This window comes from Bombus bifarius, unplaced genomic scaffold (genome assembly GCF_011952205.1).
Source record: "Bombus bifarius isolate JDL3187 unplaced genomic scaffold, Bbif_JDL3187 scf7180000007966, whole genome shotgun sequence".
Classification (NCBI taxonomy): domain Eukaryota; kingdom Metazoa; phylum Arthropoda; class Insecta; order Hymenoptera; family Apidae; genus Bombus; species Bombus bifarius.
Genome location: NW_022884352.1, coordinates 1,719,124 through 1,737,695, shown reverse-complemented (window position 1 = coordinate 1,737,695; position 18,572 = coordinate 1,719,124). Strand labels below are relative to the sequence as shown.

General features: G+C 48.6%; 1 protein-coding gene across 16 annotated transcripts in view; it reads left to right on the top strand.

The window, feature by feature from the left end:
- LOC117206937 (zinc finger protein 853-like) overlaps positions 1 to 14,161 on the top strand; it is a 61,651-nt gene extending 47,490 nt beyond the window's left edge. For 5 of the 16 annotated variants that reach the window (XM_033446750.1, XM_033446768.1, XM_033446759.1 and 2 more), the window contains 9 exons: positions 3,358 to 3,387; positions 8,895 to 9,054; positions 11,334 to 11,546; positions 11,744 to 11,866; positions 12,023 to 12,160; positions 12,596 to 12,793; positions 13,227 to 13,447; positions 13,625 to 13,778; positions 14,005 to 14,161. In XM_033446750.1, coding sequence (XP_033302641.1) covers positions 3,358 to 3,387; positions 8,895 to 9,054; positions 11,334 to 11,546; positions 11,744 to 11,866; positions 12,023 to 12,160; positions 12,596 to 12,793; positions 13,227 to 13,447; positions 13,625 to 13,778; positions 14,005 to 14,126 — 1,359 coding nt within the window. In that variant the 3' untranslated portion in view covers positions 14,127 to 14,161. The remainder of the gene's footprint in view (positions 1 to 3,357; positions 3,388 to 8,894; positions 9,055 to 11,333; positions 11,547 to 11,743; positions 11,867 to 12,022; positions 12,161 to 12,595; positions 12,794 to 13,226; positions 13,448 to 13,624; positions 13,779 to 14,004) is intronic. The other 11 variants (XM_033446724.1, XM_033446708.1, XM_033446691.1 and 8 more) reach the window with 7 other exon arrangements.
- Positions 14,162 to 18,572: the final 4,411 nt, after the last annotated feature.

Below are 18,572 nucleotides of genomic sequence, written 5' to 3'. Positions count from 1 at the left end.
TCCCCGCGCGTGCTGCTGCTGCTGCTGTCGCAACGATAGACAAAGATCCTAACAGTAGCTTAGATCATTCCGCTGGGTTTCTTCGTAACGCTTGGGACTGCTTTGGTTGTGGGTTTTCTGTTCCTTTGTTTTTCTTTTTTTTTTTTTTTTTTTCTTCACCGACGAGCCGCTTCGAATTTTGAACGGCAGTTCGCAGGGCGATACAGGCCAACCTTCGTTCGACACACGCCTTCATTCTGTCGCCCATTATCGATCGCTAACCGTCCCTGCAATATCGTCACTGCGATCTTCGTCCAACGACGGCCGGTAGCACGCCACGACTCGACGAGAAAGAAAAAAACCATCCAAGAAGAAGCAAGCATCGAGACACGTTCGTTTCGTACGAACTCAACGAGCCAGCATGACTCGAGAAATCGTCGTTTAAGGAGCAACGGGACACGACCAACGATCGGTGCTCGTTGACGCGTCAGTCCCGTTTGGAGAACAAAACCGCGAATGCCGGGGGAAGCAACGTGCATTACAGATCGGACGTAGACAGGGAAATAGAGAGAGAGAGAGAGAGAGAGAGAGAGAAAGAGAAAAAAATCGAATCATCTGGAAGGAAGATCGCGTCCCCGACGCTTAATCGAATTCACCCCTGGCAGTGAATCGCGGCACGTAGCGATTACCAGAGGAATCTTGTACCGTGGGGTGGTTTTTTGCCCGGTTCGCTCGGCCAACTGAATTTCTCAACCCTTTCGCCGCGCCAGGCACATGTCTTGACGAAAAAACGTGGGAAGGCATCTGTCGAGCCGTCCGTGACTCGGTCTTTTCTCTTGTTTCTCTTTGCTTGTCTTCTCGCGCTTCTCGCGCTTCTTTCGCCACAGTGAAGAACCAATCGGGTTCTTTTTACCCTGTCCAATTAGACCAAGCCTGTTGCGTAACCAGTCGTAAACTGACAATCTCCTTGCAAGCTCGTAAGGTCTAAAAGAAGAAGAAGCGGTAAACTCCAACGGATTATACGCTCCATTGATACTGTACGATCGACGTGCGAACGACGCTCTAGCGAGTACCGACGGAATCGTCGAGTCTGCCCTTACGCGCGTCGCCCTTCATAGCGTCGAGTCTGATTGATTTGGCCCGCGCTTGTCCATCGGCACGCGCGGCAGCAACGCGACAGCTTCCTCTTTGAAGGAAGGAAGGAAGGAAGGAAGGAAGTAAGGAAGGAAGGAAGGAAGGAAGGAACCAAGACGCGTTTTTCTATCCAGAACCTTTTTAACGCCTGTTTCGTAAAACGGCGAGGAATCAGGTGCTTCCAAGAGAGCCACGCGATCGTGTAATCCGAGTTACACGCCGCTTCCTGGGCAATAAATATCCTTCTTTTAACACGCTCCGCTCGTCAAGATCCTTTTAATTGAAAGCTAATCCTCGGCTAAAGCGTTCGGCTTCTTCCCCCCCACCCCCGTTCCGTGACCCGATAAATCTCCACGAGAACCGTCCCAGGGATTCGACTTTCCACCTACGAGGGCGGTGGTACACGCGCAACTCGTGTTCGTCGTCGCCGACAGTCACCGACAAACGCGTTTAATAAAATAACGAGAGATACAGCGGTTCGCGAGTCGGTGCGAGGGGATGAAAACGGCTCGAGTTAAAAGTAGCCCGCGTTCAGCGCGCGTCTTTGTAGCGCCCGAGTCCCGGTTCAAAAGAAACCGATGAAGATGAGGAAGAGGACGACCGACTAGTGGAAGAAGTAGGAGGACGAGAAGAAGCAGCAGAAAAAGAAGGAAAAGAAGAAGAAGAAGAAGGAGGAGGAGGAGGAGGAGGAGGAGGAGGAGGAGGAGGGGAGAGGAGGAAGAAGCACGAACACGAAACACGAGCAGGAACACGGAGAGGAAATCTTGCGAGAGAGTGCGGAGAAGTAATTAAAAGCCGCCAGCGCGACAGAAACAGAGTTCGTCCGCCTGGTGAAAATAAAACGAAACGAAACGAAACGAAACAAATGGAGAGAGAGCTCGAGCCCATCTTGCGCGGCTAATCGAATTTTCGCCAGGGCAGATTTCTTGAAATTGTTTTCGCTATTCCAGGCTATCTAGTCCCATCCCTTCGTCAACTACCCTGATAGCTAATGGATCGTTGTCTAAAACGGTAAGAAGAAAAAAGGAGAAAGAAGAAGCGAAAGTGGAAGAGAGCGAGAGAAAGGGGAAACGAAAGAGTTACACTCTGGGTCGAGGCCTGGCGTGTCGACGAAACATTATCCCGGCCGAGAAAGACAATACACTCCGAGTACGATATTATAATAGGCCGGAGCGTAAATGTATTATACGGAACGATCGGTAGCCAGCCGTAGAAACTTAGATTTCCTCCCTCTGCGCCTCCTTCGTGCGTCTTATGAACTGTGTTATCCCTTTCTTTGTTTCGAGCCAGCCGAGCAACGGGCCGACGTTTCTTCCAATTCACGCGAGCTTTACGCGTTCGCAGACATCCAGTTAGACGACGACCATTCGACGCAGGGACACAGACTTGTCCGATCGCGCGAATCAATCGCGAACGGATCGTCCGCCCGTCTCGTTTTGCCTTTTCGGTCGAGCGCCTCTTTTCTTTTTCAACGCGACGACAGAGAAAAAGTATATAGACGCGACGAAATGTCAAAGCACTGCGAACTCGCCCGTGTCTGTGGTTTCTTCGCTGCTTCTCCGTCACGTCTTACCCACTTTTGCGTGGCACAGAGCCTTCGTATTTATCCGTAGTTTAGCGGTACAAGGGGTTGAATGTCGTGCAACACGATACAACCCTTTCTGCTGGCGTACTTTCTCGTACCTTCGACCTTCTTCCGACTCACCTCCGGGCTCTTCCCATCGAGCCCCTCTCTCTACCCTACCCTCTTCTTAATTGCCCAAGCGCGCAGCTCGGTAAAAACTCGTTAGCCATTAGATTTATTTTTCCTCTCGCCACGGGGATTCGTTATTCCGTGTTTCAAAAACCGTGCCGCGCCGCGTCCGTTACGCTGCTTCTTTAACTTTGCTTTCCCTATCTTTTATACACATTTTTTTTCCTCGCTCTTTCTTTTCTTATATTTTTCCTTGTTTTTTCTTCTTCTTTTTCTTCTCTTTCTCTTCTTTCGATCAAGAAATTGACCGCGACTCGACGATCGAAATTTCACCGTCGAAACAGCCGTCGGAACAGCCGGCAGAACATTGCAACGCGCGCGTAAAAGCACCGTCGAATTGCGAACGAAACGCTTGTTTATATTCTTTGTGTCAAGCAAGGGACGTTGGAATGTGGGCATTCTGAAAAATGCAACTGAATCTAAACGATATTTAATTGTCTCGAATTAATGTAAATTGATCTTCATTTCATGCTGGTCTCTCTTTGTCGCAGTGTTCCAAGTACCCATGGCAACGATTAAAGGTAAAATGATCGGGTCAAAATACGGGAGAGCCCATGGGAATTCCTTTCGGGTGTAATTCCGATATGCTTGCAAAATTTCACGTTTCATTTGCCCATCGACAGTAACGAGGAAACCGCGGCTCGCTCTCTTTCGATCGATTTTCACCCCTAAACTCGATGAAACTCCGAGGAAATTCGATATACGTTCTCCACGTGTCTAGTATCTGGCGTTCGTTAATCGATCACGTCCTCTGCATCCTCCGTGATAATTGGCTACATTAGGAGCCTCGATACGCACGATCTAACGATTCCGATGTTTCTCCATCTTATCATCGATATCAACAGAAACGTTCACGCTCGCGTTGTTCGTGGCGCCCTGTGTGCTCGATACCTCGCCAAGTACGGTCTAAGAGTCGTCCTTCGATCCAAGCCTGCCAATCGCCTGGGAAACAGGATGCACGCAATCTCTACTTCTTACACACATGCTCCTATACACGCGTTTTCTGATCAAACGATTCGCCCATCGCTGCGGGTAACACCCCGATCGACTACCCCCGCCTGTTGTCAGCCACGCGCCTCCAAACGTTAACTTCCCTGCCCGGTGCGACATCGTTGCCTGGCGAGTCTCCAGAAGGACCTCGTCGTTCTTTGCTTCTTTTACGGCGTTAAAATAGAAAAGTGGGACGCGTGCCTTTCGTGGCGGAGCGTCTCGTAAACCGGGCCATTCGGTCCGAAACTTCTTTTTCCGAGCAGTTTCGACGTATTTGTTTTTCGCGGCATCGTTTTCTCGCGGCATCGTTTTCTCGCGCCACCGAGAGAACACCGAGAGAACACCGATGGCCCCAACCATCTACCTCGAATCAACGAGATCTCCACTCGTCTATTCCGACCATTTTTTTTTTCCTTCCCCCGGTCTCGGATCCCCCTCGATATTAATTTTTTTGCACAGTCTCCGCCTCAGCGGGCCCCCTTTTTCTCCTCTCTCTCGTCTCTGTACCGTACACACAACACTCCATCGCCGACCGAAACCTAATGAAATCATTCCCGCTCCGATTCGGCTGGGGTGGGATTTCTGCCCATTGTGCAACACCCCTCACTTTTTTACGCTCTCCTAGTAACGAAAACGTTAGAGGGTCGCGTCGAAACTGCTATTGGTACAACACGGGGGGGGGGAGCGGGGGGGAGCGGGGGGAAGCTGCATCCTCGACCCTTCGCCGGTAGTTGCGTTTTTCTCTTTCTTCTCTTTTCTTTTTCTTTTTTTTTTTCCTCTCTCTGGAACCCCGCTCGCCTTTCCTCCTTTTGCTCTTCGGGGGTGATCGGACACTCATAACCCGTGGATTACCAGCGCGTGATACGCCAAAAAACGCGTCGGCCTGCAGCAATATGCGATAGGTGGCACAAAAGAGGAAATAGACCACTGGAGAGAGAGAGAGAGAGAGAGAGAGAGAGAGAGAGAGAGAGAGAGAGAGACAGAGACAGAGAGAATGAGAGAGGGAGAATGGGAATGAAATCAAACAGTTCTTAAATGAAAGAGATCACGCGTGTCCCATCGCGGATTATTTCATATCGCGTCATGCTCTTTCAATCGTGTACCTTTCCTCGTGCCAACGAAACGAGACTTTCTTTCGACCACGTGATTCTCGTATTTTCGAGGGAAGAATCCGAAAAGCGGAAGAAGGGAAAAAGAGAAGCGGAGCAGAAAGAGAAGAGAGAGAAGAGAGGAAGAGAAATTATAGAGAGAGGAGGGAATATACGATAACTTCTGACGCTTGCGAAACAAACCGTTTCCAAGTATCAGACCGAAGGAACCGACACTGAAAGAGCAAGACGACGACCGGTCAACGAATATCTTTTACAGACTTGGTTCGTTGGTGTAACCGAGTATCGTACGAAGGTTGTCTGTCGGCGAGGCTCGCGGCCTCGTTGCGGCTGAAAAAGCCAAGGAAAGGAGACGGCTGGGAAAAAAAAAGAGAAATGACGCGAAAAGAATTGCGCGCCTCGTGAATGACCTTCGGATTTTATCACTTTAGTCCGAGGAGACAGAGGGACCCGCCGCGCGTCGCTTGTTTCGCTTCGATCTTTGCGAAACTTTTATCGAGATGCGAAATACCGAGACGATATCGTCGGTAGAGGCAGGAGAGAAAAACGGGCAACGAACAAAGGACAACGCGTGAAACAAGAGGAGCGACGTGCCGACTATCGAACGGATACGATAGAACGCGACGGATCGTCATTCTCGCGCTGATTTTCTTCCAGCCGATCAAAGATGGTCCCTTTTCTGTGAACACAAAATGGCTCCATCGAGCCTAGCGTCACGCATCGCTACGCGTGTGCTCACACCCACTTCCTTTTTACGCCACTCCCTGACCAGAGCTTGGCTTTAAACGCACCAAAGAGTTTGACCAGACGAATAACTCTATCTAAATAGCTAGGCTAGAAGCGGAGACGACAAAGATGCGATTTGAACAGCATCGTCGTTGCAAGAGAAGAAGGAGGAGAAGCAGGGGAAGAAGAAGAAGAAGAAGAAGAAGAAGAAGATGAAGGAGAAGAAGAAGATGATGAAGGAGAAGAAAAAGAGGGAGAAGAAAAAGAAAAGAAACGAAATGTAACGAGGCTGCCCTGTCTATCGGAAACGAAAGTAAAGCGACAAAACCAAGCTTCCGATACAGTCGAGATTATCGACAGCAACGCGACATTCGATCTCGCGATAATCGATTCAAACGCATCGAGCCTGTTCGAGGGACCAGGAAACGTGGAATTGGGAATAGGTGTGCTGAGCTCGCGGCTAGCAACCGCGTACAACCGAGCAGAGATGAATCTGGTCACGGCGAATCATAAAGTCCCTTGGGGATTCGCCCACGCTGCACCACTCTCCTGCTGTACCAGCGTGCAAAGAGAAAGGAGAAAAGAGAAGATCGACGCGGAGAAAGAGAGGAAGGACAAAGACAGAGAGCGCAAGGAAAAGGAACGAAGAGAAAGAGAGCGGGTAGCAGAAGGAGAGTCGAGGTATTCGCGGTGCAAAAAGCGAGGATGCAGGCAAAAAAGGAAGAGCGCAACGAAGAAACCGGTTTTTTCCAGTTGGGCCAGGTCGGGGCGTCGAACCTACGGACCGCAGCCTCCCTCCGAGAATAACTTGCATGCAGAGGCAGCGGGCAGAGGCAGCGGGCAGAGGCAGCGGGCAGAGGCAGCGGGCAGCGTCGGCGACGTCGACGTACAGCATCTTCTTCGCGGTGTATCGGTTCAACCGGCTCGAGAATGCCCTAGGTCCGGGAAGAAAGAAGGACGCCGGGGCTTTGGCCCGTCAAAAACAACCGGGAGGCGTGCCTTGGAAAGAATATCGCCTATCGTCAAAGAACACGACGATTGCAAGCGAGCGTGGGTGTTTCTCCACGAGTAAAAAGAAGAGGCGGTTTACTGGGCAGGAAGAGGAGGGCAAGGATCCTCTAAACTTTGGGTTCATTGACGCCGCAGCACGTCCACCAACCTTCCTTGTCGCGATATTTTTCTCCCGTTTTGTTTCACTGGGGCTGTTCCCCGGCCGCCGATTGGCCCGGAGGTCAAGCAAGCCTTCGCGAACCAGGTGTAAATATCTCGACCAATTAAGGTCTCTATATCGTTTGTCTCGAACGAAACGGTAGATCGGCCGGATTTAGACAAGATTTCAAGCAATAGTACAAAATCAGCGTATATCGGCGACAAGAAGTATCAACAAAGTAGGTACAAAGAGGCTAGGAAACGTGGAGACGACTGGTAGGCGAAATAATATTCGCGGAAAACTAGCGATACGAGGAAAGACTCGGAAGGGGAGAGGTAGTGGTAAGAAAAAGGCTGAACGTAGGTCAACGACGCCTGGTGTTATTTTAAACTGGTGGCCCTGCCCGAGATTCGGGGCTCCTCTCCGTTGGGTCGACGGTCTCAACTCGGTCGCGGTTGTCCCAGGTCCGGCAGAAAAAGAAAGTCACGGGTTCGGGTCGGTTCGGTTCGGTTCCGTGGAGACAGGCAGGGAGAGGGGGAAGGAAAGAATGAAAGAACGAAAGAACGAAAGAACGATAGAACGAAAGAACGAAAGAACGAAAGAACGAAAGAAAGGGAGAAGGACGACTCGCCGCGATGAAAAAGGAGAAGAGAAGGAAGGAGAAGATGAAAAAAGGAGGATGCGTTGTGTGCATCAAAGTGGAGAGGGGGAGGGAGGCGGCAGCGGCGGCGGCGGCGGCGGCGGCGGCTGCGGCGGGGAGAGGATTGGCAGGAAGAAAGGAACGAGCCGAGTAAAGACCCCAAAACTTTCGGGTCATTGCCGTCTGGTCTCGTTTTAGCCTTTCCTTCCTCCCACCTTCTCCTTCTTCTTTCCTCCCTCTTCGTATTCTTTTTCTCTCCGTTTTAAGCACTCTTTCGAGCAAGGTTGACCGCCATGTTTTTCCTCAGCGCGTGCCCCTACCGCCTCGTGTGCGTAAACCGACCTTCGCGTGTGCGAGAGAGAACAGAGAGAGAAATAAGATGAGATGGCAAGAAAAAAAAAAAAAACAAACGTAGAGAAAGAATGATCAATACCGTACGACCGCGAAATTGTAGCTAACACGAGGTCGCCAATGACGAAGACAGATACTTGCAACGAGGACGTCGAATTTCGTTCATTACTCTCTTCATATTATCCGTTTAAAGGATGGCCTTTGTCAGCCGTCGTCGATCGTAATCCTCGATCATATCGGATGCAAAGAAACGCGTTGCAACAATTACCAATCGACGATCAAACCGATAACAGCGACAAAGGCCATCGCAATTGTGTCGTAGTGTCGTAGCTAGTCATTTGATCTATGCTTTGCATACCCGTTCAACTGTGAGGTCGTGCGAGATCGATCGGAGATCCATCATCTACCAAAGTTGTGGCTTCTTTCTTTTTCTCTTTTTTCGTTTCTCTTTTTTCTCCTTTCGTTTCTTCTTCTCTTAAATATTCACCTTGTTTTTTGTAGAATCAGCTCAGCTCTCGATCACGTTCATTCGTTCCGATCGTTCTCCGGACCTCACGCTTCTATAAATTCGTCTGTCTGGGCTTTGCTTTCTCCGTCCCATGTTCCTCCTCGTTGTCCGTCGCCCATCCATGACTCCGTGACATCACACTCCACGATTCCGCGGCAGAAACGCTTAGTTTTTCTGCCGTCGCGACGCAACCACGCAAAGAATCGATCGTCCATCTCGTGACGTCCAACTCCTTGCAGCGATCCTATGTAACGATACAACTGGCGATCCGTCAGATTCGACACCGATATACCCATCCAAATCCTGTGCAAATCTTTGCCCTAAACGTCCCCTCTGCCAGACACTCGAGGCGAATCCCCTTTTGCAAAAATGTAGTTGGTGGTGGCGGCGGCAAATCGGTATCCCAACTCTCACTGGTCAATCGTTCTGTTCTGTGCGCTGCCTGTCCTGCGCTTCTGGTTCGCGACTCTGTGGTGGTATTCTGTGGGTCGGCTCTCTACCGGTGCGCCGCGTGTGCCTGCTTCCGGTTCCTCTTCTTCCGGCCCCCAAAAAAGGAGCTGCAACAGCGTGTTGTGTTCCAGCAACACGCCGCCCTGATCGGCGGCCCGAACGCAACCAGCTGTCCTGTCTGCCACAAACTCTTCCTCGGTGGCGAAGCTCTCATGGAGCACATGAAGCACACCCACAAGGATCCGAATGCCTCCGGCGTTGCCAGTAAGTATCTACGATAGTCGAGCACCCTCGACCTCGTCCGTTTCACTCTTTCTTTCTCCTTGCTTTTTTTCTCTCTGTCCCTCTGTCACATATACTTATAGGTATCGCACATGGGTAAACACACATCTATTGTTCTATCTATCTGTTTTACGCACTAACGCTACCGATATATCTGTCTGTCGACTAACGCACGATTATTCCGGCGCGATAATCTAGTTTTTCTTGCGCTTCCGTTTCTGGGAGACACCACGGTGGAGAACGACTCGTAGACGATGGGGACGCGCGTACACGAGAGCCGCTTATTCGCGCAATCGGTCGACTCCGTCAAACGAAAACCGTGCGCTCCGTTAGAGAAAATCGACGAAATTGCAAAGACGATTCGATGCATCGGCGCTCACGAGTCGCGGCAGAAATTTGGTCAAGCTCGAATTAACCGCGGCAACCATCTACGTTTCCGAGCAGAGTGGCCCGTTAACGGCCATCATATGCACATACGTATATATGTGCTCTGCTCGGAGAATCGCGCATAGAATTGTGCACGAACAAAGTGATAGATCTCTTCCGTTAGATCGAGATTAGGGTTAATCGCAAGAGGTTCTCTACGTTTTCGAGTTCTCTACGATCGGCTCTTCCACGTGGTCTCCGAGTTTTGCTGGGGATTCCGTCCGTCCGTCCGTCCGTCCGTCCTTTCTAACACACCAGCTAACGAGGGTTTCTCGCGAGAATTCCGCCAAGGAGAAAGAAAGAACGGAGATAGACGTAACGAGGGTGCCCCTTAATTGCGAGTAAGCCTAAAAGAGAGAGAAAGCGAGAGAGGTGGAACGATCGCTCCTCGAGACACGAGGGGTGGTTCGTCCTTAGTATTTAAGTACGTTTCACATTCCCCACCTAAGAACTTGCTTTGGCGCGGGCGATATGCACACATTGTCCTGTCACTTCTTCGTACTGTTTCGCTCAACGGAAAAAGGGGGTGTAGCACTTAGCGCACTCGCCCAACTAATACTTTGCGTACTACTATTCGCTAATATAAAACCGGTGCTTCAAAAGGGTGTCTCGTTCCGACTTTTGTGCGTGTTCTGTTAAGTGTGTGGGCATACGTATAGATAGACGTACAGAGAAGAACGATCGACGTGCGCCAAGTCAATGAGAATCTCTTTACGAAACCGCATGCCGTTTTTTCCAACGCGTCATGTCTTGTTTCCTCCATCATTTTCTAAGTAACAGATACTACGGAAAAAAGCCAAAGTGCCAGTATCGACCTGGTGTCTTTTCTCATAGTGATAACAGAGATACGTACACGACGTAAATAACCCATCTTTCGTCTGAAATGCAACGCTATAGAAAAATAAACGTAACAGATATAGAATTTTCTACTACGGTCCGTACGGACGACACCAATACCGATACATACATATATATATATATATATATATATATATATACGAATACATGTGTGTGTATATATATATAGATCTCTCTCTACCGAAAAGAAACCGAGAAAAGATGACAGTGATATAGAAATATATAACGTATTAATATATAAACGGAGAAACGGAGGAAAAGAAACGGACTGAATAGTAAAGAACGAAATTTCCCCCGCAAGGTGAGGAAAAGGGAAAAAGACTGCGAGGGAAAGAGGGAAAGAGGGAGAGATAGATATATAGATAGAGAGAGAGAGAGAGAGAGAGAGGGGGAGAGAGATTCGTCGAACTTTTCTTTGTGCGTCTATAAGCGTGCAAGCGCGCGTACGTGCGTGTGTATCTTGGTTTTTGGGCCGACGACCTCGCTCGTGAAAGGGAGCCAGCAACGGCAGAAGCAGCGCGCGGTGCGTCCGAGGTCAGTGCTCTCCTGATCCTCGGCTATCCGTGTCTGCAAGGATTCTCCCTTCGCCTTCGAGGTCGACTGGAATGTCGACGTACGTACGCGCGTATGTACACGCGAATGCGTGAGAAATAAGGTGGTGGAGGAGGAGAAGGAGGATGATGATGATGATGATGATGAAGATGATGGTGATGATAATGATGATGATGATGATGATGATGATGATGATAATGAAAGAAAAAAAAGAACGAAGAAGGATGATAATAAGGATGGTGGTGATATGACGATGGTGATGATGATGATGATGATGATGATGATGATGATGATGGTGATGATGATGATAATGATGATGATGGTGATGATTATGATGATGATGATGATGATGGAGGAGGTGGCTTTCGTTCCTTGGGAAGCTTTATCCTGCTTAGCATTGACCTTGAAATTGTGTCGCCCTATTGTTCCCTCCGCTGACTGCACAACCTCCGTTGCCGGGGTTTACCTAGCGAAGCGACGGACCGCCAACCACCCGTGTCCAGTGTGCGGAAAACACTACGTCAACGAGGGTAGTCTTAGGAAACACTTGGCCTGCCATCCTGAGACCAGTCAACTTAGCACAAGCCTCAGGATGTGGCCGTGCTCGGTGTGCCAAGCCGTCTTCACTCACGAGAGCGGTAAGTATAATCCTTCGTTTTACAGAAATCATGTATCAATCATGCTTATATTACATTTTCCGTTCTTTATCGATTTCGTGTTTGCCGTCTATTATCAGTTTCGTTTCAATGGCATTATCGAACGTTCGTTTAATCGGTATCTAAGCCTTGTCCAACTAACCGAGACTCTATCGAGACCGATTTACTTTGCTGTTAAGGTTTGTTGAGTCACATGGAGCACATGAGGATGGACCCCAAGCATCAGTTTGCGGCGCAATACGTTTTAAGTCGCGCCGCCGCCGAGAGGCGGGAGAGAGAAATCCTTGCGTCTTCGAGTCTAGGTATGAGGTGTTATCGTAATTTCTTGTTTAGCGCGGAAACGATGCGAAAACGATGCGAAAACGATGCGAGAACGATGCAGAAACGATAGGAAAACGATGCGACAACGATCTGAGAACGACAACCATCGTAACCACATGTACGATTCTCGTGTACAGGTGCGGGATTGGGTGTTTTGGGAAGCCAAACAGGCGGACCACAAAATTTGCAACAACCGCCGATGTGCCCTTCGCCGTCGGCTCATTCGGACAGCAGCAGTGGAAACGGAAGATTGTCGTCGGCCGGTAGTGAACCTGGTACGCTCCCCGATCTTGTTCCTCGTCTTCTTGCAAATGGTCGTCTGGAATAATCGTTAGAGTGTCGTGAATATCTTAGAGTAGACAATCTTAACACCGAACCGCAACAACCTTTTCGCATACACGTTTGTCGAAATATGTATCATTATACGCTCTAAGTAACAATCGCCGAGCTTCGAAATACCACAGCGAGAGTTGTGTATTGTAGTAAACATTATTACGCTTTATCTGGGTAAAATAAATCATCTACGAATTCTTGTGTGAGTAATTTCGTCGTACGAACGCTCAAGCTCACTCCGTTTTATAATCTCGTCTCTCTTTATACGTACATGTGTATCGAATATAATAACAACTCGATTAGATCATAGTTTTGTGTAGCGCGACTTCACACCCACCATCCTGCAAATCCACCGCCAAGCGTACTAACGAGAGCAGACTTTTGCGCAGGTACCGGTCTGCTCAACAACAACAACAATAACAACAACAACAATATGGCGTCGCCGGGGCCGAGTGGCAACAAGCTGAGCGAGATGCTACGTGCTGGAAGTCAACCAGGCTCCGCGCAACAATACCACGACGAGATGCAGTCGCAACAACAACGTATGGCAGTGATGGCCGCCGCTGTGTCAGCGGGTAAGGATCGCCGTTCCGCGATCTACTCGTATTCCGGATCGATTGATCGATCGACCGGATCGGTCCAAAGAATCGTCGCGATAGAAACGCTTGTGTCGGCTCGACGCCAAGGCCGTCGATACCGCTCTCTTATCGAGACCCGACGACTCACGACGCTCCATCTGAAACATACATACGCTTCTCGTTCGTTCTACACAACCGTTGCCGATAAACTTTGATTTATAATTATATTTTTCCCTTTTTACGTTACTCTTTGCTTATCTACGACGCATAGCGTGCACTCTCCGTCTTCAAACGGCTATCGATCGCCGACAATTGACCGATTTAGAGCCAGATGGCACGCAAACGAGATTATTAAAACTCGCGTCGAGCGAATCGATCGCCGTAGCCATGTTCGATGCGCTCCGAGATGACTTTCATTCACGATCCACAGGTTTACAAAATTCAGTGTCGCCGAATCTGTCGCCGGTGGACATGGCGTCCCTGGCGGCGGCAATGAGGATGGGAAACAACGGTGACATGAGCGGTGGTGCGCAAGGATCAACGGGACCGCAACAACAGGGAGTTCAAGCAACCGGACCAGAACAGACTCTGAGAATGCACCAGGCGGAAGCCTTACTGCGTTCTCAAGCCGAAGCCGCGCTCAGGCTGGCTGTAAGTACACGCCTTCTTCCTCCCGATTTCGTCCAATCTTTTTCCTCTTTTTCTTCTTCTTCTTCTTCTTTTTCGTCGTCGTCGTCGTCGTCGTCGTCTTCGTCGTCGTCGTCGTCGTCGTCGTCGTCGTCGTCGATCGAATTAAATGGATATACGTTCCTCGTGCTACGATATTAGGTGTCGCAAGCGGCAGCGGCGGCAGCCAGTTCCGCGGTTGGCGGTGACGTGAGGCATCACTTGGGACAGCATAACGGAGGCAGCACCTCTGGCATGCCTGGACATCACACGAACCAGCAGATGTCTCAACAAGATACCTTACCGCCTGACCTCGGTGAGTCAACCTTTATGCATCGCGATCAAGACGATCGAAGAAATACAACGTGCGCGGAGATTACGCCGCCTTCTATCCGTTGAATATCGTGACGAGTGCCATATTCTGTCTGTTACGTGCGCTCTTACACCGTTAAATTCCCTATAAACGCTTAATTAGTCTCTCTGCAACTCCAGCATGATAACACGTAATGCAAACAACGTAACACCGTCAACATTTTTCGCAGGGGAAGCGCTGCGGTTACAAGAACAGCGATTAGAACAGGCCCTGAGGCTTCACGGTGATCCTCGAGCCCTAAGTTTCACTCTCCAGCACGTCGTCAATCAACAGAACAATCAGCAACCATGAAAATTCAGTTACTACTGAGACGAATGGACCCCTTGGACGTCGGATCAGACGGGCCTGCAGCAAGTTGAGAGACTCAATCAGCAACCTCTTCAAGGCGCTGAACGTTCAATAACTCTCAACGAGCAACAACAACAAGGTTCGTCTGGCATCGGTCTTCAGCAGCAACAACAACTTCAGCAGCAGCAGCAACAGCAACATCAGCAGCAGCAGCAGCAGCATCACCACCACCACCAGCAGCAGCAGCAGCAGCAGCAGCAGCAGCATCATCACCACCACCAATCGCAGCAACAGCAACACCAACAACAACAACAACAGCAGCAGCAGCATCCTGAAGATCGTGGTATCAAGAGGAAGGCCGACGATATGATCGGTAACTCTGACAACGTGTAAAGAGAACGACGTACACGGACGATGAACAGTGCGAACCGTTTATCGTCTTCTACGTCGATTCTAACACATAGAAGGCGTCCAAGTGAGGTCATCCGCGAAATTACTCCTGTCTCAGCAGTAGAAACGAATTATTCCAGTAAATTAACTAATTATCAAGAGTCTGAAAAAGAACGATTGTTTTTCAGATTCTCGAGAAAATATCCTATTTTCACTGGGTTAACGCGCGACGATTCCAAGAGATCGTCGTGGTCGAGCCAATCGTGAAACTCTTCTCTTCGAGAGAACGAAGAAGGAGGGCAGGATATAACGGTCATACGTATCTAGAAATCCGTTGGACGGTGCGTGACGAGAACAGCGGTGGCAATGATCTTCTAGCGGCACGCGAAATTCTTCGCGTGGATCACGTTGTTCCTACTCGAGTCCTGGATCTGGAGTTCCTAGAACGACGACGCTCGCCGAACGAGAGGGCCGTCGCTCGTCGGAGGACGGCTCGCCGGTTTTCTCTTTCGAGCGATATTGCTTGTTTCGTTGAGTCGCTCTGTCAGAATTCTCAGGACGCATTGTTACAACCGCTGTTCCACATCGCCCCTGAAACGTGCCATAATATATCGAAACGAAACTGCTAACCAACGCGCGCCTTGTCGTCCCTCGAGTCGAGTCGAGATGACTTCAGGTTGCGTACAGTACTATGGTTTTTTTTAGTACAAGAGCCAAACGTAGACTCGGGCAAGCTGGATAGGTGAGACAAGCAAAATCGTCCTCGTTCCAGCGGCCGGTCTAGGCTCAACAAACTAAACTATATATATACATATATACATACCTAGAAACCAGTTTAAGGTACCCTTAATCTTAGCTCCCGTAACGTTTAAGCGAGAAACAACGCGTCTTGATATGTGCGTAAACGCGGCCAGGTGGATCAGCTAATCCTCGTACGTTCGTTGGTTAAATACGCGTACACGTTATATCCCCTTCCCGTTTATCGGACAAACGCGCAACAAGTTAGAAAAACGGACGGTCTGATCCGCGAAATCGTGCGGCGCGACGCGGCACGGCGAGAGGTGCTCGTCGTCGCCCGTCGACTACGTTAGTGATACACGAGTACACAGAGAGAAACGAACACGAAAACTTGTTACACAGAAACACTAAACACCAACACACCTAATATACACGCGAAATAAAAATCTACTACACGTAAGAATATAAAAATGCGCGCAAACTTGTGCTGGTCGGCAGCACGAAAACTATTAGCTCGTAAGCGAACAAACAAAATATAATTATTACAAACAGTTATATTATATATATTATATATACATACAGAGAGAAAGAGAGTCTTCTGGAGTGTACGATGGAAAGAAAACGAAAAAAGAATTCACACGATGGAATGGGATGGGACGGGGGCCCGAGGAACGGGCCCCCCTCCTTTCGATGTACTACACGTGCACATTTTCAAAGAATAATCGTGAGAGTGTACGGGAGCATTTTTCGTAAAACGAGCACGCCAGATAAATGACGAAGAACGAGGTGAAAATAAGAGAAAGATGAAGATAAAAAATGATGATGAAGAGAGAGAAATAAAAAAAACTAAATGCTAAATATTATATATATATATATATATATATATATATAAATATTATAAATAATAGATATAGGGTCTATGAGACTAGGATAAATTAGGCGAAAGAGAAAATCGAATGAATGGGTAGCGCGTGCCCGGTGCAGTGGTACACGATCGAGCCAAGAGCCAAGAATCGACGAAAGAATGGAAGGGACGCGGACGAGAAAGATCGAGAGAGATGCCAGAATGCGCACAAGCGAGAAAGATCGGGAGAAAGACGGGAGAAAGACGGGAGAAAGACGGGAGAAAGACGGGAGAATGAGGAAAGAGCAAGGGAGCAAGCAAGAGAGCACGTGCAAGATTTCGTGAATGAACGGCCTTGGAATTGTCGCGTACGTGCAAGGGCACGCGGTCGAATGAAAGAGAAGCTGCGCGAAAGAGAATGCTTCGTGAGCATCAAGGAGGAGAGAGTGCGAGAATGAAGCGAATGAGAGATTTTAGAGTGGCGTGCTTCAGGTAATCTGAGGTCCTGTGATCGTTATAAGCGAAATATTTTTTTATTTCCGGGTATATATCTGAACGCGTAAAAATACTTGCGTCGTTTCGAACTTTTACTTGCAATATACCGTTACGTTCTCGCAATACTTAGAAAGAAGAAGAAGAAGAAGGAGAAGCAGAACAGAGGTGGATCATTGAAAAAAAGAACTACGAAGATGAGGATGACGAGGGAGAGGAGAAGAAGAAGAATATATAGAAAGTCCGTAGGTTTGACCGTGGAGCGAACTTTAGAGACTCGGGCCAGCCCCTAACTCCTAAATACCTCTTTGTAATGCCCCATCAATTTCGACCCCGATTCCCCTTTTCCCGACCTTTTATGAAACTCCCGGACTGTCCGTACTTTCGATGGGGTTTCTTTCGGCCAGACCAGACCAGATGAAACGAAACGTTAGACCGTAAAAAACCACACGCGCATCCAAAAAGAAACGCGTTCCTCTCTTCCAGCTCGAATCTTCGTTCAGATAAACAAGAACCGATGCGGACGGTTATTCGAAATTCAACGTGAAATTTGTTCGACGAGAGGGAGGCAGAGGGAGGGAGGGAGGGAGGGAGAGAGAGAGAGAGAGAGAGAGGGAGAGAGAGAAACGGAATGAAAAAAACTAGTGCGAAAAACGATAAAGAGGTGGTCCAAAAGAAAATTCTAAACAAAAAAATATCGTGCAAAAGATATCGTTCAAACGACGATTCACCTACGACACGTTCGATTTCTTCGTTTCTTCGACTGGCAATCGCGGACTGAAGAGTGCGGAAACGAATGGTAGCGTGCCGAATTTTTTCTTCCCCGTGACATCGTACGTCGACCGCGTTGTTGTTGTTGTTGTTGATCCCACCCTTCGGAGATTCTCGACGAGACTTTCGTTCCGTGACCGGTTCGTACGAATTTCCCCCGTTCCTCCACTTTTCTACTTTTCATTCCCATTAACTCCATGATCGCTTCTATCCTTTGAACGATTTTCCTAATTCCGGGTATCCCGAGGTAGAGAGAAAATACGAACGAGAGAAGGAAATTTTCCTGTCCTCGCGCTTGTTAATTTCGAAAGTGAACCTTCCTGACGACGAAAGAAAGAAAAAAGAAGTAACAGCAAAGAGAGAATAGAGAATTGTGCAAAGACGGAAGAAAAATTTGGAAGATCGCGAAAAGGAAATTCTTCGACTCCGAATTGTATCCCAACTACTCCGTTTCTCTTCAGGGGATCCCCCTTTTCAACCCCTTTGTTCGCCAATTATGAAAGTAGCCTAACGTCGTCATCTTCGTTGAACGTAAAAGACACGCGCCGAGAAGCCGCCGGATAGCCAGGCTTTTTCACCATCTGAGTCGAGAGAAGAAAAGATTGCTAAAAAGATTCATCGTCAAAGCTACATTTAACGATCGCACTCGCCACGCGACCGGAACTCGAAGGATCTGCCACCGGTTGCGCCATTCGAGAAACACGATCGTCTCGAAAGCTTTCAAAAGCGCAATCCCAAGCCAACTATTTCCTCTGTACGATTCGAATCTGATACGAGATGGTAGTGCAAATGGAACAAACAAGCAAATCAAAAAACGACTACGTACCTGTGTCTTTGGAATGTGCGAGAGAAAGAAAGAGAAAGAGAAAGAGAAAGAGAGAGAGAGAGAGAAAGAAAAAGAGAAAGAAGGAGAAAGGGAAGACGAAAAAGGAAGGAGGAAAAGGTCACCTCGAGTTCTTGGTAGCGTGCATGTGGGTCGATCATTGATCGTTCTTATTACAACAATTTTTACGTTACAGGGCGTTTTTTCCTCGGATTAAGTAGTATGTAAATACACCTTGATATCACAAGCATAAACTGAGAATTTACTGGTAAACTTAAATCAAGTACATAATGCGAAATAGGGTTAGTTTCTATGTAAATACCTAAAGCTGGACGAGTGCATACACCTCGTTCACGCAACCAACGATAATCGTTTTTATCGAACCAATGCT